This window comes from Bufo gargarizans, chromosome 1, assembly GCF_014858855.1.
Source record: "Bufo gargarizans isolate SCDJY-AF-19 chromosome 1, ASM1485885v1, whole genome shotgun sequence".
NCBI lineage: Eukaryota > Metazoa > Chordata > Amphibia > Anura > Bufonidae > Bufo > Bufo gargarizans.
Window position 1 is genome coordinate 510,237,511 of NC_058080.1, and position 26,613 is coordinate 510,264,123.

At 45.9% G+C, this 26,613-nt stretch overlaps 1 protein-coding gene across 2 annotated transcripts in view; it reads left to right on the forward strand.

Annotated features, from left to right (window-relative positions):
- Positions 1 to 26,613, forward strand: part of RHBDD3 (rhomboid domain containing 3) — a 46,492-nt gene that overhangs the window by 3,358 nt on the left and 16,521 nt on the right. For both annotated transcript variants that reach the window (XM_044288566.1, XM_044288577.1), the window contains 4 exons: positions 5,859 to 6,025; positions 7,174 to 7,557; positions 16,650 to 16,794; positions 17,414 to 17,659. In XM_044288566.1, coding sequence (XP_044144501.1) covers positions 5,884 to 6,025; positions 7,174 to 7,557; positions 16,650 to 16,794; positions 17,414 to 17,659 — 917 coding nt within the window. In that variant the 5' untranslated portion in view covers positions 5,859 to 5,883. The remainder of the gene's footprint in view (positions 1 to 5,858; positions 6,026 to 7,173; positions 7,558 to 16,649; positions 16,795 to 17,413; positions 17,660 to 26,613) is intronic.

Genomic DNA, 26,613 nt, shown 5'->3' on the forward strand with positions numbered 1-26,613 from the left:
TTCTTAGATCCAGTATATGGCTGGCCTCTTCAGATCTGACAGTCGGTGCAGTACCTCCAAGTCCTCTCATTGCCCCTGTACTAGGCATGATTTTTACTTTTTGGCTTGTCGCGCACCAGACAGCTACACTCCCCTCGCGTGCGCAGGTTCTTGGCTGTCATGCTAGATTTTCAACCCTATAAAGTTCTACTGTATTCCGCATACCCCATTTTTATGACGGAGTACTTGCATTGTTTTTACTGCTCTATCCTGCAGTTTTCCGGTCATCGCTGGACGTCCTCGCTGATATGGCTGTGACAGCACTACACACCTACTTGGTGGGTGGGATTTTCCACTGCTCGCCCTGGTATCGGATATGGTCCCGTAGCTCTTCCATGGTCCGGGCGTTCTTGTACGTCCTTAGATTCGCAGATTAGTGGTGCTACATGACAGTAGTGCCGTCCCCTTGGGCCTTGCCGTTTTCTGCACCTGTCAGTTTCTTTCCCCTTCCTTGGGTGTTTCATTGTGCTCTGCTGGTAGCTGGTTTCTACATGTCAGTGTAGTCTCTCCTGGCTTCCCCTGGCAAATTCTGCATCCTCTACTGACACATGGATATCTGGCCTTACTTTTACAAAATCCAGGCTGCTGTACTTTCCCATTCCAGAGCAGTGTTATACAGTATGCTAGCCACTATACTTGGGATGGCTGGTTAACCATGGCTGCTGTGTTTTTTCCCCTATGGTGGATACATTTAATTTTCCCTTGATAATCTGGCTATTATTGTCCTCATGTGGTCCAGTTCTGTGGACCCTACTTGAGCCTCTGTCTGGGTAATCTTGCTTGGAGTCCCTGTCCCAATGATTCTTTGACCATCTAGCTGACCGGTTCCCTCTGGGGAATCTACTTGTGGCATCTCTGACCGCACATCCTCTGTATGACAGCTGCTTCTTTGGGCCCGGTTTGTTTTTTTTCTCTCCTGGGTCCCCATAGGGTCTTCCCATCTCTCCAGGTCAAGTACCTGGTATCTGGGAGTTTAAGGCTACGATTTGCAATTTGGATCATTTTGGTCACTTTTGGGATGGAGCTTTCCCTCATTTTGAGAATTGTTCCTCCTTAGGCTGTTTGGAATCCTCTCCCTTCTTCTCAAATATTTCTCAGACGTGTGTCTCCGCTTGTATTACCAGGGCCTGCTACTGTTTCCCTTTTCCCTGAGACTTCATGTGGCCAGGGATATCTCTAGTCTTACATTTCACAGCAATATTTTGTAAGTTTTTTTCGGAGGATCGATCCTAGCTTCTTTTTTATGGGAAGCAGGTCTTTACATTCCCTTCTACTGGCCATTACCTAGGACCTCCTCCTCGGCCAGGGGTTGGCTGCTTTCTCTAGCAGGATGGGGTTTCCACCTTCTCATAGGGTGTTTCTCTTTGCCCACATGCCTTGCGGAAGGAGGCTTGCTCCCTTCCCATGGTTCCTCTCTACCATGGCCTTTACAGGAGGTTGGCCACAGACAGGCCATGTTTTTAGAGTTTTTTTCTTTGCTGGGTCCTCTTTCTGGTCAGGTTCCTTTGCTTCCAGGCCTTATAGAAGCGCCTTCCTTTTGACGAGGGGCGGTCCACAGGGTCTTTTAGCTTGTTTTTAGGAAGTTTTTCTCCTTGGTTAAGGACTTCTCCATCCTTTTCCAGGCATTTTTCCTCCTGCCAGGTACCCTTATAGTCTAATTTTCTTGTTGGGTCTCTCCTCTTATGGATTCTCCTCCTGGAGCATCCCTCCATATGCAGAGCGCTAGGTCGTTACCAACAGACGTTGCTGTGCTACTCTCCCGTTTCTTCAGGAGGAGCCCTGGTTCTTTCAGATCCTTCCTCAGGCTCTTTAGTGCGCACTTGTTCAACTCTTGGTTCTTGCTCAGGACATCTGCCTTGCTCCCTATGCCATCTCTGGAGAAAGCGGGTGTTTCCCCTTGTTCCTTCTTTGGCTCTTTTCCCAGGCACTTGTCCTTTGGAATCCTGACGGTCTCCTATATTTTTTCCTTTGGAACCATTTCATGCTATGGCCTCTCCTGGTTCGGTTGAGTCACAGGGTTCTCCAGCACCTGTGCGTCCAACTTTTTGCATAAGATTTCCTTCCCACCCTCGGGGACTGCTTTGGGACGTCCCATGGTGCTGTTGAATTTTGTACTTACCGTAAAATCCCTTTCTCGTTCAGTTCATTGGGGGACACAGATCCCACCCTTTTGTTTTCCTGTATCCGGGCTGCTGTTCTCGTTTCCTTTCCCGGTCCAGGTCATGTTGGTTCTTTGCTTTTGTTTCTCTCTCCTACTGCTATTGGTACAAACTGATTAGCCTAATGGCTGTGGAGAGGGTATAGCCCAACCTTTTTGTTATCTAGTGTCGCCTCCTAGTGGTAGCTGGGCATATACCCATGGTGCTGTGTCCCCCAATGCATTGAACGAGAAAGGGATTTTACGGTAAGTACAAAAATCCAATTTTTGTCTCCATCTGATCTGTATTTTTTGCGGGTTGGATGTGGACTTATTCTCTTCAATGAGGCCGCAAAATATGTGGACAGCACACGTACAGTCATGTGAAAAAATTAGGACACCCTTTGAAAGCATGTGGTTTTTTGTAACATTTTTAATAAAAGGTTATTTCATCTCCGTTTCAACAATACAGAGAGATTAAAGTAATCCAACTAAACAAAGAAAACTGAAGAAAAGTCTTTTCAAGATCTTCTGTAAATGTCATTCTACAAAAATGCCTATTCTAACTGAGGAAAAAGATAGGACACCCTCACATGTATTCCCTCTTAAATTGGCTCAGATCTCACACAGGTATATCACACCAGGTGCACATAATTAGTAGATCGTTACTCTGCATGTTGAATGAGGCTTGCCCTATTTAAACCTCAGACATTTAGTTTGGTGTGCTCCTGACTGTTGAAGTGAGAGTGAGCACCATGGTGAGAGCAAAAGAGCTGTCAGAGGACTTCAGAAAAAAGATTGTAGCAGCCTATGAGTCTGGGAAGGGATTTAAAAAGATCTCAAAAGATTTTGAAATCAGCCATTCCACTGTCCGGAAGATAGTCTACAAGTGGAGGGCTTTCAAAACAACTGCCAACATGCCCAGGACTGGTCGCCCCAGCAAGTTCACCCCAAGAGCAGACCGCAAGATGCTAAAAGAGGTCTCCAAAAACCCTAAAGTGTCATCTCGAGAACTACAGCAGGCTCTGGCTACTGTTGATGTAGAAGTACATGCCTCTACAATCAGAAAGAGACTGTACAAGTTTAACTTGCATGGGAGGTGTGCAAGGAGGAAACCTTTGCTTTCCAAGAGAAACATCGAGGCCAGACTGACATTTGCCAGAGATAAAGTTGACAAAGACCAGGACTTCTGGAATAATGTTCTTTGGACAGATGAGTCCAAAATTGAATTATTTGGACACAACAGCAGAGGACATGTTTGGCGTAAACCAAACACAGCATTCCAAGAAAAGAACCTCATACCAACTGTGAAGCATGGAGGTGGAAGTGTCATGGTTTGGGGCTGCTTTGCTGCAGCAGGACCTGGTCAGCTCACCATCATAGAATCCACGATGAATTCTACTGTGTATCAGAAGGTGCTTGAAGAACATGTGAGACCATCAGTTAGAAAATTAAAGCTGAAGCGGAACTGGACCATGCAACATGACAATGACCCAAAACATACTAGTAAATCAACCAAAGATTGGCTGAAAAAGAAGAAATGGAGAGTCCTGGAATGGCCAAGTCAAAGTCCAGATTTGAATCCCATTGAGATGCTGTGGGGTGACTTGAAAAGGGCTGTACGTGCAAGAAACCCCTCAAACATCTCACAGCTGAAAAAGTTCTGCATTGAGGAGTGGGGTAAAATTTCCTCAGACCGATGTCGAAGACTGGTAGATGGCTACAAGAACCGTCTCACTGCAGTTATTTCAGCCAAAGGAGGTAACACTCGCTATTAGGGGCAAGGGTGTCCTATCTTTTTCCTCAGTTAGAATAGGCATTTTTGTAGAATGACATTTACAGAAGATCTTGAAAAGACTTTTCTTCAGTTTTCTTTGTTTAGTCGGATTACTTTAATCTCTCTGTATTGTTGAAACGGAGATGAAATAACCTTTTATTAAAAATGTTACAAAAAACCACATGCTTTCAAAGGGTGTCCTAATTTTTTCACATGACTGTATGTCCGATCCGTGGCATCCGCAAAAATATAGAACTTGCCCCATTCTTGTCCGCATTATGGACAAAGAAAGGACTGTTCTTTTAGCGGCCAGTATCCATGTTTTGTGGATCCGCAATTTGTGGACCACAAAACTGGCAACGGTCATGCGCATGAGCCCTTAGGTGTGCATTCTGCATTTTTCTCACTCCTGTCAGTATGAGTATTCTCACCTGTAAGAGGACATATCATTTGGGGAACATCCAAAATGTGAATGAAAAGTAAGGTTGTGTGGCGTCAGTCCCCTACCAGTCTGACAGTGACCTGTCTTAAGGTTAGGTCATTAATATCTGACACTGCGCAATCCTCTTAAAGGGGTTTTCCATCTTTAGGGTCCTTTCAGAACGAGCAGCGTTAAATATGTGGGTGCCTTCCCCCCCCCCCCCTGTATGTTAAAGGGGTTTTTCCCATCACAGATGATGAATAGGGGCATATCGCAAGGATATGCCCCCATTGTCTGATAGGTGCGGGTCCCACCTCTGGAACACGCACCTACACCAAGAACGGAGTCCCAAAAGTTGCGGAGGGCGCATGCGCAGCGCTGGCTCAGCAATTTCCATCGGCCCCATAGAAATAAATGGGAGCGGTGGCCGTGCAAGCTGGGTGCACTCCCATTCACTTCTATGGGGAGAGCGCTTGGTGGTGGCCGGGGTCCTCCAGCCACAGCTCCAATCTCGGTGTAGGTGCAGATCTCAGAGGTGGGATATGCCCCCATTGTCTTAGATGGGAATACCCCTTTAAACGCTTTCCTGGAGCTAACTAAGATTGGGGTTGGGGTCGGACAACTCAATTAAAGGGGTTGTCCAAGTGTTTTATATATACTGATGACCTATCCTCTGGATAGATCATCACTATATGATTGTGTAGAGTCCGACCCCTAGCACCCCTGCCAATCAGCTGTTTGAAGCCAGTGATGTCGCATTCATTGTCACATGCCTTAGGCGCAGCTCAGTCCCTTTCAAGTGAATAGACTGCAGTATCAAGCACAGCCACTATTCAATCGAAGGCGCTGTTCTTGGTAAGCAGCAAGGAAGCTGAAGTGCTCTTCTCAAACAGCTGGTTTGCAGAGGTGCCGTGTGTCGGCACCCCACTGATCAGATACTGATGACTTAATACGAGGACAGGTCATCCATTTTAAACATTTGGAAAACCCTTTCAAGGAACGAATTGCTGAGATTTTTTTGAGAATATTCTATTGGCCTGCAGCCACCACTAGAGGGAGCTTAAGAGCTTATTACATACAGTTTATCCATTGTAATTGGTTATGGTGCAAGAATTGTTCTACAAATATTCCTAAGCAGCAATGTAAAAGGCAAATGTCAAATTACAGCAAGCATTTGACATAAAAAGTAGACACAGAACACACAGGTATGCAACACCAGCATGAAAATGGTCTATGGTGTCTGTTTTGTGGACAGAAAATTGCATACAATCTTGTGAATAAGGCCTACAACTTGAAATCTCCTTTAAGACAAAACATAGCCTGTATATGGTGGCACATTCCTTATAGATTGACTTTGCTTCTCCTCCTGTTTTCTGTGTAAGTTCATTTACGTACATGTATGTATGTATGCACTATTTGCAGACTGTGATATTTCCATAGCCCACATTTCTTGTCATTTGCTAGAATAACTGATTGTCTTGCAGGTAATTAAGGATACCCCTCATCTCTATGGAGATGCCAAGATTGGTGCTTAGGACTGGACCACCACTAGGATGCCTTTTGCTGATGCTTTTGCTGGTGCTTGGCATCATCATTCTGCCATGCAGTGACGTAGTGCTGCATCTGGAAACTTTGCAAGAAGCCTGGGATGGTGAGAAATCTGCGACATCTCATGTGCAACAAATTTACACTGATAAAAAAAAAAGTGCAAATCCATTTCTAGGGTTTGTACATAGATATAAAACTGCCTAATAAGATGAGTAACTTTGTAAAATAAACCTTATCATGACCGGGTCTGTTTTGGACATGCTGCATTCTAAAAGCGCAATTTATATCTTTCTCAGTCGTCTACAAAAAGTTTAGTCTTTTTTTTTTTCTTTTCTTTTTGTGGGACACGTGGAACTGGTTGTTAAAGGTCTGCAAGATAGGAGATAAGTATTAGACTGGTGAGGTCCTAATGCCCAGATCACAACTGATCACAAGAATGGGTTACCTGTACCCTCTGAGCCCCCTGAAATCCCCTGTTGAGGGTAGATAACGTTTAACAACCGGTATATCCATTTAAAGGGGTTTTCCAGGTTTTTAATATTGATGACCTATATCGATATCAGATTGGCGGGGTTCTGACACCTGGCACCCCCGCCGAGCAGCTGTATAAAGAGAAGGCGCGCGCCGTGCACATATGCTGTCTCTGGTCTCTCTTCCTGCTCACTGTTGTTCTGTCTATGGCAAGCAAGAAGGGAGATGGCACGTGACATGGCGCGTTGCTTTCTCTTCTTACAGCTGATCGGTGGGGGTGCCAGGTGTTGGATCTGATTTTCATGACCTATCCTAGCCATCTCTCTTGCTGCTTGCCACGGCTAAATATCTGTGATCGGCATTACCGACGATCGCGGACATTAGCTGCCGGTGTCTGCTAAAGGAAACAGCAGGCATTGCGTTGCTATGGCACTCACTCTGCTCGGGAGTGGGCGCCATCTTTAAAGACCCATAATGTGACGTAATAGTACTTCAAATGTCAGGAAGGGGTTAAGTGCCCATGAGTCGGATCTTCACTTTGAAGTGCTGTCTACTCATGCTTTGAGTGACAGCTGTAGTGGCCATCTATTTGGATGTTATAGTTGTCATTCAGAGCACATGGGAAGCAGCCTAATGTAGAGAGCGCATCACAGTGAAGGTCCACCTGTGGTCAAAACCACCGACAGACTCCCTTTAATGATATCACTATACATTGAATTTATAGGCATCCCTTAAATATAATACTGACATTTTATGGATTTTTTTTTTTTTTTTTTTCAGTGCATCGGCTAATCACACATGTGCTGTGTACCTCAGACAATTTGCTGATTTTATTGTCATTGGTTCTCTTTCCTCTCCTGTTCTGGAGGATGGAGGAACGTCTTGGCACCTTATACTTTCTGCAGTTGTCCTGTCTCTGCACACTGTGCTCTGCCATTCTTTACCTTCTGACATCCTTCCTTCTGCCTCCGCCAGCTGTCCCTGCGTCTGGGTACCTTGCTACCCAGTTGTCGCTATTGGTAGCTAAGCACAAAGCTGTCGGTTGGAGATTTGGCAAAAAGATTTCTTTTTTGCTGCCATATGGGATCCTAATAGTCACTCAGCTGCTTTTTCCAGAATCTTCTCTTCTATATCATATCTGTGGAATAATCAGTGGACTGGCCAGTATCCTTTCAAGTAAAATTCGTAAAGACAAGTATTTGGTCAGATTTTAAATTATTTTTGTTAATATTATCTTTATTATACTTGTATTATTGTAAAATGCAACATATGCTCCTCAACACCGAAATTGCAACACCAAGAAGGATAAGCCATAAGGTTATGCAAATCGAGAAAGTAGCAGGTGTCGCTAAGATCTGCAGGTGATCAAATTTTCAAGCACATAGCTCCAATCTGTGACATGTGGGAGGGGCATAAAAGCCAGATTGAAAGTACAGTTCTTTTGCCACATAAAACCTCAATAGTTGGATCAAGTCGTGTGGGATAACTGTGTGATGCCTCCTGGTTGTCGACCTGCCACTTATCACCACTTATCTCAAACTAAGAGGGATAGAATCGGAGAAGCCTCCCTTAAATAAGACAATGATGATTTGTGTGCCCATGTACATTAAGCATAATAGAACACACCTCAGACAACCATTAATAACCTCAATGATAGCCGGCCGAGACGTGTAAGTGTGTGTATTTCTGTGTGTGGCGCTCATTTGCGATACTGAATAAATTTGAGATGGTTTGAATATTTTGTTTCCTTTTTTATCATTTGCATGTCATTAACGTGTCTATTGATCCTATGATTTCCATAATTTCAAGACTTTTCCTTCTAGGTATTGCAATTTCACTGTTGAGGAGTGTATTTATGCTGTATTGTATATAAAAGATACAATATATACTTCCAACCATCCCACCCCCGCTCACAAGTTTAAAGGGAGTCTGTCACCTCCGTATGGCCATATACAGTGCTTACATGGCTCTGTAGCACACCTATACAGGATTGTAACAGTACCTTTGTCTTTGTCTTTAGACTTGCACCAGCAGGAAAAACGAAGTTTACTTCATATGCAAATGAGCACTCGCAAGTGCCTATCTATCTATCTGTTTGTGTGTGTGTGTGTGTGTATGTATGTATGTGTGTGTATATACACTCACCTAAAGAATTATTAGGAACACCCGTTCTATTTCTCATTAATGCGATTATCTAGTCAACCAATCACATGGCAGTTGCTTCAATGCATGTAGGGTTGTGGTCCTGGTCAAGACAATCTCCTGAACTCCAAACTGAATGTCAGAATGGGAAAGAAAGGTGATTTAAGCAATTTTAAGCATGGCATGGTTGTTGGTGCCAGAAGGGCCGGTCTGAGTATTTCACAATCTGCTCAGTTACTGAGATTTCCACGCACAACCATTTCTAGGGTTTACAAAGAATGGTGTGAAAAGGGAAAAACATCCAGTATGCGGCAGTCCTGTGGGCGAAAATGCCTTGTTGATGCTAGAGGTCAGAGGAGAATGGGCCAACTGATTTAAGCTGATAGAAGAGCAACGTTGACTGAAATAACCACTCGTTACAACCGAGGTATGCAGCAAAGCATTTGTGAAGCCACAACACGCACAACCTTGAGGCGGATGGGCTACAACAGCAGAAGACCCCACCGGGTACCACTCATCTCCACTACAAATAGGAAAAAGAGGCTACAATTTGCACGAGCTCACCAAAATTGGACTGTTGAAGACTGGAAAAATGTTGCCTGGTCTGATGAGTCTCGATTTCTGTTGAGACATTCAAATGGAAGAATCCGAATTTGGCATAAACAGAATGAGAACATGTATCCATCATGCCTTGTTACCACTGTGCAGGCTGATGGTGGTGGTGTAATGGTGTGGGGGATGTTTTCTGGGCACACTTTAGGCCCCTTAGTGCCAATTGGCCATCGTTTAAATGCCACGGGCTACCTGAGCATTGTTTCTGACCATGTCCATCCCTTCATGACCACCATGTACCCATCCTCTGATGGCTACTTCCAGCAGGATAATGCACCATCTCACAAAGCTCGAATCATTTCAAATTGGTTTCTTGAACATGACAATGAGTTCACTGTACTAAAATGGCCCCCACAGTCACCAGATCTCAACCCAAAAGAGCATCTTTGGGATGTGGTGGAACGGGAGCTTCGTGCCCTGGATGTGCATCCCTCAAATCTCCATCAACTGCAAGATGCTATCCTATCAATATGGGCCAACATTTCTAAAGAATGCTATCAGCACCTTGTTGAATCAATGCCTCGTAGAATTAAAGCAGTTCTGAAGGCAAAAGGGGGTCCAACACCGTATTAGTATGGTGTTCCTAATAATTCTTTAGGTGTGTGTGTGTATATATATATATATATATATATATATTGTGACACAGTGAGAGGTTTGGTCTGGGAAAACAGGTATTTTCCTCCCTGCATGTGCTGCTGGGCTGATTTACAGCCAGGTGAGGTCAAATACCGGATTTTAAATGCCGGTCCGGGTTTTGGCAGCACCTGGCTGTCCTTAAATAGGCGGCTGGGCTCAGAAGCGAAGTCTCTGTGTTGGGATCTGGGAGCCTTGTGTCTTGATGAAGGTGACTTTTTGTTTGAATATGGCCTCATGCACACGACCGTTGTGTGCATTCGTGGCCGTTATTCCGTTTTCCGTGATTTTCTGCGGACCCATTGACTTTCAATGGGTCAGTTGAAAACTCGGAAAATGCACCGTTGTTCATCAGCGGCCGTGATCCGTGTTTCCTGTCCGTCAAAAAAAATATGACCTGTCCTTTTTTTTTTGACGGACAACGGTTCACGGACCCATTCAAGTCAATGGGTCCGTGAAAGAACACGGACGCACACAAGATTGGCATCCGCGTCCGTGGCCGTAGGTTACTTTCATACAGACGGATCCGAAGATCCGTCTGCATAAAAGCTTTTTCAGAGCTGAGTTTTCACTTCGTGAAAACTCAGATCCGACAGTATATTCTAACACAGAGGCGTTCCCATAGTGATGGGGGCGCTTCTAGTTAGAATATACTACGAACTGTGTACATGACTGCCCCCTGCTTCCTGGCAGCAACCGATCTCTTACAGGGGGCTGTGATCCGTACAATTAACCCCTCAGGTGCGGCACCTGAGGGGTTAATTGTGCATATCTTAGCCCCCTATAAGAGATCAGGGGCTGCCAGGCAGCAGGGGGCAGACTCCCCCGGCCCCCCCCTCCCTCCCTCTATTGTATTCTTTTCATTGGTGGCACAGTGTGCGTCCCTCCCCCCCCCCCCTCGATCATTGGTGGCAGCGGAGAGTTCTGATCGGAGTCCCAGTTTAATCGCTGGGGCTCCGATCGGTAACCATGGCAACCAGGACGCTACTGCAGTACTGGTTGCTATGGTTACTTAGCAATATTAGAAGCATCATACCTACCTGCTGCGCTGTCTGTGACCGGCCGGGAGCTCCTCCTACTGGTAAGTGACAGATCATTAAGCAATGCGCCGCACAGACCTGTCACTTACCAGTAGGTGGAGCTCCCAGCCTGTCACAGACAGCGCAGCAGTTAAGTATGATGCTTCTAATATTGCTAAGTAACCAGCTACTGCTGTCCTGGTTGCAATGGTTACCGATCGGAGCCCCAGCGATTAAACTGGGACTCCGATCAGAACTCTCCCCTGCCACCAATATGGGGGGGGGGAGGCCACACACTGTGCCACCAATGAAAAGAATACAATAGAGGGAGGGGGGGCTGCACACTGTGCCACCAATGAAAATAATACAATAGAGGGAGGGAGGGGGGGGCCGCACACTGGCCACTAATGAAAAGAATACAATAGAGGGAGTGGGGGCCGCACTGGCCACCAATGAAAATAATACAATAGAGGAAGGGGGGGCCGCACTGGCCACCAATGAAATTAAAACTGGGGAGGGAGGGGTGTCTGCCCCCTGCTGCCTGGCAGCCCCTGATCTCTTACAGGGGGCTATGATACGCACAATTAACCCCTTCAGGTGCGGCACCTGAGGGGTTAATTGTGCTGATCACAGACCCCTGTAAGAGATCGGGTGCTGCCAGGCAGCAGGGGGCAGTCATGTACACAGTTCTTAGTATATTCTAACTTGAAGTGTCCCCATCACCAGGGCTGCCATCAGAAATTTTGGGGCCCCTTACACAGCTCAAGGCCTGGGCCCCCCCTCCTACCCCGCCCCTTTAGAATCCGTCCTGACTCCACCTCCCCTCCACCCCCAAGGACCTACCCCCAATTTCATTATTTTTTTACAACTACAAAGACAGTAAAAAGTGATAATCAGTGATTTTAGTAAGGAATTAATTTTTGACCAAATAATATAAAGCGTCCTACCACGACAAGGTAGACTCTTTTAAGCAGGACCCTACACTAACACTAACTACACTACCTGTTCTAATCTGCCCTAGCAATCTTCCCCTGGCACATTTAAGAAAAAACACCTTAAAAGCACAAGGTTTACTGTTACAGTGTTATGGGGGGAATCTGTGGAGGACTTACTGTTATGGGGGGAATCTGTGGATGACTTACTGTTATGGCGGGAATATGTGAATGACACACTGTTATGGGGGAATCTGTGGATGACACACTGTTATGGGGGATCTGTGGATGACACACTGTTATGGGGGGAATCTGTGGATGACACACTGTTATGAGGAATCTGTGGATGACACACTGTTATGAGGAATCTGTGGATGACACACTGTTATGAGGAATCTGTGGACGACACACTGTTATGGGGGATCTGTGGATGACACACTGTTATGGGGGATCTGTGGATGACGAACACTGTTATGGGGAATCTGTGGATGACACACTGTTATGGGGGAATCTGTGGATGACGAACACTGTTATGGGGGATCTGTGGATGACACACTGTTATGGGGGGATCTGTGGATGACACACTGTTATGGGGGAATCTGTGGATGACACACTGTTATGGGGGATCTGTGGATGACACACTGTTATGGGGGAATCTGTGGATGACACACTGTTATGGGGGAATCTGTGGATGACACACTGTTATGGGGGGATCTGTGGATGACACACTGTTATGAGGAATCTGTGGATGACGAACACTGTTATGGGGATCTGTGAATGACACAGTTATGGGGGAATCTGTGGATGACGAACACTGTTATGGGGGAATCTGTGGATGACGAACACTGTTATGGGGGATCTGTGGATGACACACTGTTATGGGGGAATCTGTGGATGACACACTGTTATGGGGGAATCTGTGGATGACACACTGTTATGGGGGAATCTGTGGATGACACTGTTATGGGGGAATCTGTGGATGACACACTGTTATGGGGGAATCTGTGGATGACACACTGTTATGGGGGAATCTGTGGATGACACACTATTATGGGGGAATCTGTGGATGACACACTGTTATGGGGGATCTGTGGATGACACACTATTATGGGGGATCTGTGGATGACACACTGTTATGAGGAATCTGTGGATGACACACTGTTATGGGGGATCTATGGATGACACTTTTATGGGGGATCTGTGGATGACACTCAACCACTCTCAAACCCAACTGGTCAAACTTGTTAAATGGATCCCAAACACAATACGCACAATAACACCCCCCACCCCCTCCAACACTTAATTAACCCCTTCATGGCCTAAACATTTTTTTTCAAAGCAGAACACAAAGCTAAATAGGGCTGGGTGGGCTGGCAAGGGAGGGGTTAATAACAATAAGTGATCGAGGATCCTGGCCCTGTGGGATAATCCAGAAAACAGCTTTGCATTTTACCCCCGAGCAAAGACCACACAACATAGAGCTGCCTAGCCAAGTAGACAACATAAGGATCAATATGAAAATAAATAATTTGGAGAATTTGAAATAGCTCAGCTCAGTATGCGGCATAGGCTACTTTCACACTGCCGTTTCTGGGTCCACCTGTGAGATCTGTTTCAGGGATCTCACAAGCGGCCCCAAACAGACCAGTTTTGCCCCAATGCATTCAGAATGGATAAGGATCCGTTCAGAATGCATCCGTTTGGCTCCATTCCGCCTCCATTCCGCTCTGGAGGCGGACACCAAAACGCAGCTTGCAGTGTTTTGGTGTCCGCCTGGCGGTGTGGAGCCAAACGGATCCGTCCTGACTTACAATGTAAGTCAATGGGGAAGGATCCGTTTACATTGACACAAATATGGTGCAATTGTAAACGGATCATTGACTTTCAATGCAAAGTTATGACGGATCCGTTTGACCTACACTTAGACTTAGACTTTTTTTTTACTGAGTTATGCAGACGGATACCAACATTTGCATTATAGGTGCGGATCCGTCTCCGCACCTAAATGCGGGTGTGAAAGTAGCCTTACTGAGCTGAGCTATTTCAAAGGCTTCAAATGATTTCTTTTCATATTGATCCTTATGTTGTCTACTTGGCTAGGCAGCTCTATGTTGTGTGGTCTTTGCTCGGGGGTAAAATGCTAAGCTGTTTTCTGGATTATCCCACAGGGCCAGGATCCTCCATCACTTATTGTTATTAACCCCTCCCTTGCCAGCCCACCAAGCCCCAGCTATTTAGCTGTGTGTTCTGCTTTGAAAAAATACTGTATGCCACCATTACAGTAAAATGATAACATTATTTATGGAAACAAGTCCCCTAATGGACCTTAATGAATCGTTGGAGTCCGTCCGGTCCAACATGCGATGGAGTGGAGCATGGAGCCGGCACTGACTCCTTCCTGGGCTGGCTAAGTGGGGTGAGGGCACTGGGGCAGCTGGGCAGGCTTCCACCACAATTATTTCCAGATTCGATTCCAGTCCCACTCCCAGAGGCCAGAACAGAAGTTCCCGCCGCCGCGCCTGGCTGCAAGCCTGCAAACCAGAATTGACTGTGTCTGGCAGTGCGGTGCGCTAATCTGAAGGCGGCGTCACGGCATGAGGCGGCAGCGGACAGCGACAGCGTCTGACGTCACCTGCCGCTGCGCAGCTACATTCCTCTGCGCAGCGGCTCAGAGCCTTTTAAAGGGGAATGCAGCCGGAGCCGGTATACCAGGTATAATACGGGAATCAGCGGAGCTGGGGGGGGGGGGGGTCGGGCAAGGAATAGAGATAGGAAGTTCGGATCTTTCAGATCAATCGGTTCATTTGAATCAGCTCATTCAAATGAACCGATTCATGAATCGGATCTTCGGTTCACTTGCTGAGTCTACTGACTAAAGAGCTTAGGTGGTGCGCATGCGCGGATGCTTCGATTCACTTGCTGACTCGCTGAGTCGGCTCTTGGTACATTGTCTGAGCTCTGACTGAGTGAGTCAGGAATGAAGGGAAGCGGACAGGAGGACTCAGGAGCTGTGTGCCGTGCATGCAATGCATTGTTACCCACAGTGCCAGCAGTCTGACAGCAGTACAACCAAGTGAAGTGAATGCACAGGGAAAACTGGATGTGCTAAGTTGATAACAGATTTTCTAATAAACCTGAAGAGAGATTGTCACCCTGTCGGATCCGTCCTGCCGCCGCTCCGTCTCCTTTGACTATAATGGGGATGGGGTGGAGCTCTGGCGCAGTATGGCAGTTCGCGTTGAGAGGCCGCCGGACTAAAAAGTTGGACATCCAGTACTTTTAGTCCGGCGGCCTTTCGCCATGCACTGCCGTGCTGCGCCGGAGCTCCACCCCTGTCCCCATTATAGTCAATGGGGACGGAACGGTGGTCCGGCGAAATAACAGCAGGACGGATCTGACAGGGTGAACAGCCTGTCGGATCCGTCCTGCCGCTAGTGTGAAAGTAGCCTTACAATCTCATGGCTTCTGAGCAACAGATCGCGTGGTCTTCACAGTCATCTGTCACTTCTCTTATCTCTCTGCTCCTGTCCCTTAATCTTATCACTGCTGCAACAAAAGCTTGAGCCTCAATGTAAACTGTTCTAGAGTCTGACTGACGGTTCTTTTAACTCAAAGAATCGAATGAGTCTCTAACTAAGTCGGATCTTTAGATTCTTTTCACCTGTGACTCATTCGATTCTTAGACTCCCTGTACTTGTGTCAGTGACTCAGACTCAGAGCTGCTAGCGCTTGCCTTGCCTCAGCTCTGATTGGTTGGTGGGCGGGAAGGGGAGGGGCAGGCAGAAGCAGCTTCCGCTCTAGGATCAGATTACACTCCTCCCGAGTCCCTCCCCTCCCTGCTGCCAGCGGCTCTGCTATTGTGTGCTGTGACTCACTGACTCAGCTCTGATTGGTTGGTGGGCGGGGAGGGGAGGGGCTGGCAGAAGCAGCTTCCACTCTAGGATCAGATTACACTCCTCCCGAGCCCCTCCCCTCCCTGCTGCCAGCGGCTCTGCTATTGTGTGCTGTGACCGAGCTGTTTCACTCGGATCAGCTCAGTCAAATGAACCGGACATCACTAAGGAATAATCAATTGCCCCCCTCTAGTGATGCAATAAAATTCAACTCAAGTCACTGACAAATGGGAGGGGAAAAAAAAATATATTATATATTTTTTTTTAAATTGGAACTGGCCGGGCTCCTTACTGGTATATCGGCTGTACCCCCCTGATGGCGGCCCTGCCCATCACCATGGGAACGCCTCTGTGTTAGAATATACTGTCAGATCTGAGTTTCACAATCTAACTCATATCCGACAGTATATTCTAACATAGAGGCGTTCCCATGGTGATGGGGACGCTTCAAGTTAAAATATACCATTGGATTGGAGAAAACTCTGATCCGATGGAATAATAGGGACTCCTGACTTTACACTGAAAGTCAATGGGGGATGGATCCGTTTGCAATTGCACCATATTGTGTCAACGTCAAACGAATCCGTCCCCATTGACTTGCATTGTAAGTCAGGATGGATCCGTTTGGGTCCGCACGGCCAGGCGGACACCAAAACGACTTTTTTCTTCATGTTCGTGGATCCTCCAAAAATCAAGGAAGACCCAAGGAAGAACAAACGGACACGGAACACGGACCTACGGATCCCGTTTATGCGGACCTTAAAAAAAAACGGTCTTGTGCATGAGGCCTATGACTGTTTGTTTTGTCACTTGCCTAAAGTGTGAATAAAACACTGAACTGTTTGATCCAAAGAACTTGTTGCCTCTATACTGCGTCCGCTAATCCTGTCTACCAGAGCGAGTCCCTATATATATATATATATATATATATATATATATATATATATCAGAGAGATTAGTAGCAGTGTATAATGTATGTAAGCAAGCTCAGTTTCTTGGAGATATTCCTTACAGATAGCCTGCAGGTCGTGCTGGATTACTCCGTCACCTAGAGCTGCCATTTGCTAGAAGGCAGGCACTGGACAGCATGCACCTCTGCGACTGCTTGACATCTTTTAACCTGGCACGGTTCATTCCAACTCAGGAGGAAAGTTCTGCAGCACAGGAGCGGTAGGTGACACATACAGTAAAGAGAATTTATCACGCCCCCCCCGAACCCTGTTAAGTGCAGTACTACATGAATAGCGCAGCTACCCCTGACTCCAGATTACTAGTACTGGATTCACATCACACTTTTCCCCTATGTTTAACATATACAATGGGGGGTAAAAAAAGAATGTAAAAATATAGTTCACTATGCTCTTCCATCCTGCAGAGTACAGCAAAAAATGTACATGTTAACTTGTACGTTTTTTTTAAAGTGCAACTCTTTAGTGACTGTTGTAACTGTATGGCATTTTTGATGTACATAAAAGGAGTGACAAAAACATGATGTGATGTGAACCCAGCCCTAGTTATATGTCCCTGCTCACCCCTGTTCCCATGCTGTGTGCCTCGCACGTTCATGAGCCCTTGCAATGTATTCCAGCATCAGTTTGCAGGAACACAACGGGGGTGTGGGGTGAGTATGGCCATATGACCTAGTGATCCGGAGTCAGGGACAGCAGCACTATAGGATTTGGAGGAGGTGACAGATACCCTTTAACATTGAGCACCTCACAGTACAAGAGATAAAAGGCTAAGCAGTACCATTTCTGTTTTGACCCGGTAATATCTTTCTCTTTCTCAGACTTCCATTCTCCTACACAGATGCATATGAGTCGGTTCTCTCTAACGATTTGCCCATAAGAGGAGCAACTCTGCACACTTCAAGTGTTACCAATTTTAGAGAGACTCCTGTTTGGTTAGGAGACCCAGCATCCTTGGAAGAGGAGATGTTGGAAGCGGGTATTCTGGCTTCTCTAAGGGACTATGAGGAACAGGAAAAGCTGAAGCAGGAACCAGCCCTGAACAAATCCAGTGTGTCAGCACTAAGGTGAGATGCACAAGCTAATTACAAACTGTAAGGCCCCTTTCACACGGGCGAGTATTCCGCGCGGATGCGATGCGTGAGTTGAACGCATTGCACCCGCACTGAATCAGGACCCATTCATTTCTATGGGGAAGTGCACACGAGCAGTGATTTTCACGCATCACTTGTGTGTTGCGTGAAAATCGCAGCATGCTCTGTATTGTGCGTTTTCCACGCAACGCAAGCCCCATAGAAGTGAATGGGGCTGCGTGAAAATCGCAAGCATCCGCAAGCAAGTGCGGATGCGGTGCGATCGGGATGGAGACCGGATCATTATTATTTTCCCTTATAACATGGTTATAAGGGAAAATAATAGCATTCTGAATACAGAATGCTTAGTACAATAGCGCTAGAGGGGTTAAAAAAAATTTTAAACAAAAATTTAACTCACCTTAATCCACTTGATCGCGCAGCCGGCATCTCTTCTGTCTGTCTTCTGTGCTGTGTGCAGGAAAAGGACCTGTGGTGACATCACTTCGGCCATCACATGATCCATCACATGATCAATCACCATGGTGAAAGATCATGTGATGGACCATGTGATGACCGAAGTGACGTCACCACAGGTCCCTTTCCTGCACACAGTACAGAAGACAGACAGAAGAGATGCCGGCTACGCGAGCAAGTGGATTAAAGTGAGTTAAATTATTTTTTATTTTTTTAACCCCTCTAGCGCTATTGTACTATGCCAGGGCTGGCCAACCTGTGGCTCTCCAGCTGTTGTAAAACTACAATTCCCACCATGCCCTGCTGTAGGCTGATAGCTGTAAGCAGTCTAGGCATGCTGGGAGTTGTAGTTTTGCAACAGCTGGAGAGCCGCAGGTTGGCCAGCCCTGTACTATGCATTCTGTATTCAGAACCGCTATTATTTTCCCTTATAACCATGTTATAAGATAAAAATAATACAATCTACAGAACACCGATCCCAAGCCCGAACTTCTGTGAAGAAGTTCGGGTTTGGGTACCAAACATGGCGATTTTTCTCACGCGCGTGCAAAACGCACTACAACGTTTTGCACTCGCGCAGAAAAATCGTGCATGTTCCCGCAACGCACCCGCACCTTTTCCCGCAACGCCCATCTGAAAGAGGCCTAAGTCACGCACAAGATCTCATGAACATATTCTAGAATCTCGGGATTCCCAGTAAACATAGAAAACTCTGAAAAGCCTCAAAGGTTTTACCTTTTCATTTGAGGCAGAGCAAATCTCATGAAAATGGTCATGTTTCCCAAATTCCTTTACATTCCCCAGTTATTACTTTTTTTACTTTACAGTTTCAGATGAGAAGATAACTAAAGTGGGGGCCACGACCCCAACAGCGTTAAGCTGGGGCTACACGACAACTTTGGCCGCAACAAACATCACATAGCCAATGCAATTCTACTGTACTGCCCATCATGAAATTGAATGGGGTTGCATTGTGAATCGCAAGTCGTAGCAACCTGACAGTCACAAGCAATCCAGCAGGATTGGAATTTTTATCACTGTTGGTCATGGCAACATGCAAATCGCAGTTTCATTATTCTGCGATGTACCGTAGCTGTGCGATGCTTAAAATCGTTGGCTGACTGATGTGTGTTGTGGTAAAAGTTGCCATGTGGTCCAAGCCAAAATCTGGTAAAACAGCTAGAAATTGTGGGGAACTGGGTCTAAAATACATCTGTTCACTTGTATTATTTGCAATCCCCTTAAATCCTCTTTGTCTTCACACTAGGTGAAATGAATCATCTACTCAGTCTACTGTGCAGTTTAGTTTTTCACCCTTGCCACACTACACAGTTTCCTTTTCTAAGCAATCTAGACTTTTATGTTAATAAAACGTACTCGTAGTTAGGCTGGGACTGGCTCCAAAACTGGGTCAACAGCATCTGGTCAGTGGGGGTCCATCACCTGGGACCACGCTGATCAGCTTTTTGAGAAGGAATCGGCGCACCTGCAAGCGCCGCAGCCTTCTCGCAGTTTACCAAGCACAGCACCGTACATTGTATAGCAGCTGTGTTTGGTATCGCAGCTCAGACCCATAGAAGTGAATGGGGCTGAGCTGCGATACAATTTATAGCGCTGTGCTTGGTCATCAGTATCAGATTGGTGGGGGTCCTACACTCTGCACCCAAGGACGGAGCCTTCTATCAACTGCATAGTTTCAGCTGCCCAAAACAGCTGGTTGAGGGGGTGCCAGGTGTTCTATCCTGACAATAGTCATCAGTATTTAAATCCCAGAAAACCCCTTTATGATATATGCATGGGGTGGCTTAGGTGACTTCGTTCTTTCACTAGTGACCCGCCTTTTTGACCTGCTGCAGGACGCCCAGGATCAATCATCTTGATGTTGACTTTCACTGTGTGATAATGTGTTCCTGACACACATAGCTAAGAGAGCCAGAGTCCAAGCCGGTTAGCAGGATACAGATAGCCTTTACAAGACAGTACAGTCTTAAGGTACCTTTACATGAGCCGATTATTGCGTAAATTATCGTTAAATCGAGCAAAACTGTACGATTATTGAGCAGTGTAAAAGCAATGAACGAAAGAGCGGCAACCAATAATCAGTAGATTTCTCATTGGTTTGATTGTTTTTGTGGGCACAAACGTGTAAACAGGAATCGTTCACTGCACACGCGATTACAGACGATTACACCGTGGGTGTGTTTAAGCACGCCACTCAAGTTATCTCTTTGTGTAAATGCAGTCTGCTTTACAAGCGATGGAATATGCAATCGAAAATATGATTTTGTGAATAATAATCGGCACGTCTAAAGGGTCGTTGTTGAAAGGTTCACTACGCCGGGAAACGACCTGTTCGTCCCTGAATCGTACCAATTATCTACTCGTATAAAGGTACCTTTAACGGGGTTTTGTCACTGAAGCAAGTGGCATTTATCATGTAGAGAAAGTTAATACAAGACACTTACTAATGTATTGTTTTTATACATATTGCTTCCTTTGCTGGATGGATTCATTTTTCATTTTTTGGTTATGACCACCCTACAATCCATCAGCGGTGGTCGTGCTTGCACACTATAGGAAGATAGACGAGGCGGCAGATCATAATGAGGTCGTTATTATGGGGGACTTCAACTACCCAGATATAAACTGGGAAACTGAAACCTGTATATCTCATAAAGGAAACAGGTTATTGGCAATAACCAAAGACAATTACCTTTCCCAACTGGTTTCAGAACCCGACTAGAGGGATGGCCATACTGGACTTAGCGTACTTTCACACTTGCGTTTTTTAGATTCTGGCAGGCAGTTCCGTTGCCTGAACTGACTGTCATTTTTCAGACTGATCAGGCATTTTTCAGACTGATCAGGATCCCGATTAGGCTACTTTTACACTTCACCCTGTCGAATCTGTCCTTCCGCTATTTTGCCGTGCCGCCGGACCGCTGCTCCGTCACCATTGACTATAATGGGGACGGGGGCGGAGCTCCGGCGCAGCACGGCAGTGCACGGTGAAAGGCCGCTGGACTAAAAGTCCTGCATGTCCGACTTTTTAGTCCGGCAGCTTTCACCGTTCACTGCAGTTCTGCGCCGGAGCTCCGCCCCCGTCCCCATTACAGTCAATGGGGACGGAGCGGCGGTCCGGCGGCACGGCGAAATAGCGGAAGGACGTATCCGACATGGTGAACAGCCTGTCGAATCCGTCCTGCCGCAAGTGTGAAAGTACCCTTAGTCTGAAAAATGCCTGCTCAGTCAGAAAAATGCATTGCAATACCGGATCCGTTTTTTCCGGTGTCATTAGGCAAAACGGATCCGGTATTTATTTTCTCATTATTAAAGGTCTGTGCATGCGCAGAACGGAAGGAGGGATCCGGCATTCCAGTATTTTGAATGCCGGATCCGGCACTAATACATTCCTATGGAAAAAAATGCCGAATCCGGCATTCAGGCAAGTCTTCAGTTTTTTTCGCCGGAGATAAAACCGTAGCATGCTGCAGTTTTCTCTTTTTCCTGATCAGTCAAAATGACTGAACTGAAGACATCCTGAACGGAATGCTCTCCATTCAGAATGCATGGGGATAAAACTGATCAGTTCTTTTCCAGTATAGAGCCCCTAGGACGGAACTCTATGCCGGAAAAGAAAAACGCAAGTGTCAAAGTACCCTAAGGCCTAGTTCACACGAACGTATGGCTTTTATAGTCTTTTGCCGTCCGTTTTTCACGGATCCGTTGTTCCGTTCTTGAGTTCCTTTTGTGTTTCCGTTTCCTTTCCGTTTTTCCGTTCCGTTTTTCCGTATGCCATGTACAGTATACAGTAATTACATAGAAAAAATTGGGCTGGGCATAACATTTTCAATAGATGGTTCAGAAAAAACGGAACGGATACGGAAGACATACGGATGCATTTCCGTATGTGTTCCGTTTTTTTTGCGGACCCATTGACTTAAATGGAGCCACAGGACGTGATTTGCAGGCAATAATAGGACATGTTCTATCTTTCAACAAAACGGAAATACGGAAACGGAATGCATACGGAGTACATTCCGGTTTTTTTGCGCAACCATTGAAATGATTGGTTCTGTATACGGAACGCAAAAAAACGGCCCGTACACTCGCAAAAAAAACGTTTGTGTGAACTAGGCCTAAGGCTACTGTCTTCAGTTCAGTCTTTTTGACTGATCAGGCAAAAGATAAAACTGCAGCATGCTACGGTTTTATCTCCTGCCAAAAATCCGTCATTTTTTTTCATAGGAATGTAATAGTGCTGGATTCGGCATTCAAAATACCGGAATGCCGGATTCGTCCTTCTGGTCTGCGCATGCGCAGGCCGAAAAAAAAGGTGAAAATAAATAAATGCCACATCCGTTTTTCCGGATGACACCGGAAAGACGGGTCCGGCATTTCAATGCATTTTTCTGACTGATCAGGCATTTTTAAGACTGATCAGGATCCTGATCAGTCTTACAAATGCCATCAGTTTGCATACGTTTTGCCAGATCCGGCAAGCAGTTTCGGCGACGGAACTGCTTGCCGGATCACTCTGCCGCAAGTGTTAAAGTAGCCTTAGTATTAACCAATAGACCTGACAGAACAACAGATGTGCAGGTTGGGGGGACACCTGGGAAATAGTGACCATAAAGTAATAACCTGTAATAATTGTCATTCAAAAGTGTGTTTCTCCGGGGAGGAACAAAAATACCAAACTTAAAAAAAGAAAAATTTAGCCAACTAAGAGAGGACATAGGCCTAACTAACTGGGACAAAGTCCTCAAAAATAAAAATACAGCCACAAAATGGGATATTTTTAAAAGCATCCTAAATTTTAATTGAGAGGTTAAGAAAAAACGATGTGGATAAATAGAACTGTAAAGAAAGCAATAAATGACAAAAAGAAAGCATTTCATTCACTAAAACAGGAGGGTGGCGAGGAAGCACTGAAAAACTATAAGTAAAAAAAATTGAATATGTAAAAAACAAATAAAAGCAGCCAAACTAGAGACCGAGAGATTAATTGCCAAAGAGAGTAAAACTAACCCTAAAATGTTCTTTGTAACGGATCTCCTGGCACCCTGACTGGGTACCTCCATGATGGATGCTCCTAGTGCTTCCCGAGGACTCCAAGCACTTCACTTGACACCGTAAGCACTGCCGACCCCACAAACCGCCGCAGCTTGGTTGGGATCTTGCCATCTTCTACCCACCCTGTACCTGCGACAAGGCTTACAGGACCAGCTCTTACAAGAGCTAGGGATTATACTCTGGAGAGTATAATGATTATAGCAATCCCCAGAGTGTAGTTCTCCAATCCCCCAAACATGAGCCCAGACTTCACGAAGGGTAAAACAGGACACTTTAATGGGGCAACATGTCAGCCTTTTATACAGGTCTTCGAGCAAGGGACACTCCCATGGGGGACCTTGTGGAAGACTGAGACAGTTTTTTACGTAAACCAATCACATGCAGTTACAGACAGAAAACACCCACCTGTGATATAAATAACCAACACAATGAGATAATGTAATTACTCACAGGCAGAAGCTACACACTTTTCCCTTTGTAGAATAATGAGCTGGGGGGGGGGGGGGGCTTGTCGGTGGTCGGAATATTCCTCTACCAAACTAATAAAACATAACATGGCCTATAATACCCCACACATAAATCAGGGTTAATAGTTCCTTGTAACCCCAAGAGACTGAGGAGGGGGGATCTCCATAGTTCTGAGTCTGTAGGAAGGAGGCTAGCCCTCAGGCCTCTCCAGCAGCCCCAGTGACGGTTCGGCCCGTCACATTCTTCAATTTATATAAATGGTAAAGAGTATAAATCTGAAGGTGTCGGCCCTTTACAAAGAAATGAGAGGGGAGTTGCTGTCACGGTCCCTCCCGTGACGGAGGTGAAAAGATCGGATAGACTTGCTGCACGTGAGGCTATCTGACAGGTCTCTCTGTTTTCCTCTTAGCATGTTGTTGTTTGGCAGGATCTCACCACTCCTCAGGTTCTGCTCGTGATCAGTGATGAGGCTCTATTTAGGTCCGCCTCACACTGCTGACCATGCGGTTGATATTTCCTGTTGGAGTTGCTAGAGCTTGTTTGTTTTGACATCCCAAAGCTAAGTGCTTGTTGCCTTTCCTGTTTGTTGTTCGCTGGTGTGTTTTGTTCTAGGCCTCAGGGAGACGCGAGTTCCTTCATCTGGGAAAGAACCAGCTGTCTTGTCTCCTGCTACCTATCCTAGGGCTCGTCAGTTTCAGCAGGGCCTAGGTATACGGTGTATGAGACATTTCTACCATCAGGATCTGCTCATACTGGTAGTAGTTAGGGAAAGGCCTAGGGATTACTAGGAGGTCACCATCCCTCTTCCTTTAGCTTTTGAGGCCTAGACTGTTGTCTATTTCTTTTGTGTGTATCTAGTCTTTCCCCCTTCCCCATTACCTGTGAGATTATCAACTGCCCAAAAAACGTTATCCTTTTTTTTGTCAGTGCAGCTATGGATGCTGTTTCTGCCCTGGTCGGTCGTATGCAGGGGCTGTCTTTGGAGGTGGCTGACCTCCGCACGGCCGTTGCACATTTTCAGAGACCACAGGCGGTGGGTTCCTGCAGCAAGAACCAAGCCTGCCCTGAACCTATGGTCACTCTCCCGGATAGGTTTTCCTGGGGAAGTGACAAGTTTGTTCGGTTCAGGGAGTCATGCAAATTATATTTTAGACTATGTCCTAACTCTTCTGGGGACGAGAGTCAAAGAGTGAGGATTATTATTTCATTACTGAAAGGTGACGCTCAGTCTTGGGCTTTCTCTTTGCCAACCAGATCACAATCCCTCCGGTCAGTGGATTAATTTTTCAGAGCTCTGGGGCTTATCTACGATGACCCAGATCGTGTTTCCCTGGCCGAATCTAAGTTGCGTGGCTTGCAGCAGGGAGAGCGTTCTGCAGAGTCCTATTGCTCTGAATTTAGGAGGTGGTCAACTGATACGGAGTGGAATGACCAAGCTCTCCGTAGTCAATTATGTAAGGGGCTGTCTGAGAACCTAAAGGACGCCTTGGCATTTCATGAAAATCCTGAATCATTGGAGGCGGCCATGTCTCTAGACGCCTGAGGGAGAGATCTAAATTTCCTCTCGCTTGGGACGTACTATCATATGGGGAAGCGTCCGCTTCTGATACTCTGTGTAAAGAGATACTCAAGCTCATGCCTGGTGATGAGCCAATGCAATTGGGGCAGGTCACTCCTGGACCAGGTGATACAAACTTTAGGGTTAAGAAAAGACTGCTTTTTCTGTGGTAAAAGAGGACATTTTGTTAACGTATGTCCGTATGTTAAACATCAAGGTGAAAAGGGAAAAAAAAGTCTAATGTGTTTAGTCCTCTTCTCACTTTTGGTAGTGTGGGTGAGGAATCTGAGAATGTACTTTTGTCATTTACCGGTAGTACCCGATTTCTCCTGCCTGGCGCTAGACTCCAAAACTGTGGAAATTGAAGTATTTATTGACAGTGGGGCAGGGGTTAACCTAGTGGATGGCCAGTTTGTCTGTATGCATGGTTTGACAACAACCGCATTAGACAAAAATATTTCTCTGTTTGCGATTGATTCCGCCCCTCTCTCTCTAAAGTGTCTGTCTCAAATGGTGCAGGACATTCGCCTAAAGGTGGGAGATTCTAATATTGAATCCATTTCATGTTTTGTGCTAGAGGGCTTGCCTGCCCCTCTGGTGCTAGGTTTACCATGGTTAACCAAACATAACCCTACCATCGATTGGCAAGCAAGACAGATTCTCGATTGGAGAGATTACTGCATTGACAACTGTCTCAGCATGTCGCTTTCTGTTGTAACTACTAAAATGTTACCTTCTTTTCTTTTGGATTTTTCTGATGTATTCTTTGAAAGTGGAAACCAGGAGTTGCCTCCTCATCGGGAGTATGATTGCCCCATCAACCTTATTCCCGGAGCTAGGTTGCCAAAGTCTTGGTTGTATAATCTTTCTGAACCTGAAAGAGTAGCCATGCGAGAGTATACCACCGAAAGTTTGGCTAAAGGTCATATTAGACCATCCAAATCACCAGTGGCTGCAGGGTTCTTCTTTGTTAAAAAAAAAAGGGATGGAACTTTTAGGCCATGTTTGCACTTCCGTGAGCTTAATCGCATCACTGTCCATGATCCCTATCCCTTTCCTTTGATCCCAGATTTATTCAATCAGATTATCGGCGCCAAGGTGTTCTCTAAGTTGGATTTGAGGGGGGCATAAAATCTGGTAAGAATTAAGGAAGGGGACGAATGGAAAACAGCCTTTAATACCCCTGAAGGTCATTTTGAGAATCTGGTCATGCCTTTTATTTTGACCAATACTCCTGCTGTTTTTCAACACTTCATCAATGACATCTTTCATCATCTGGTGGGCAGATTTGTGGTGGTTTATCTGGATGATATTTTAATTTATTCCCCTGATATGGAGACACATGAGGATCACGTGAGACAGGGCTTAC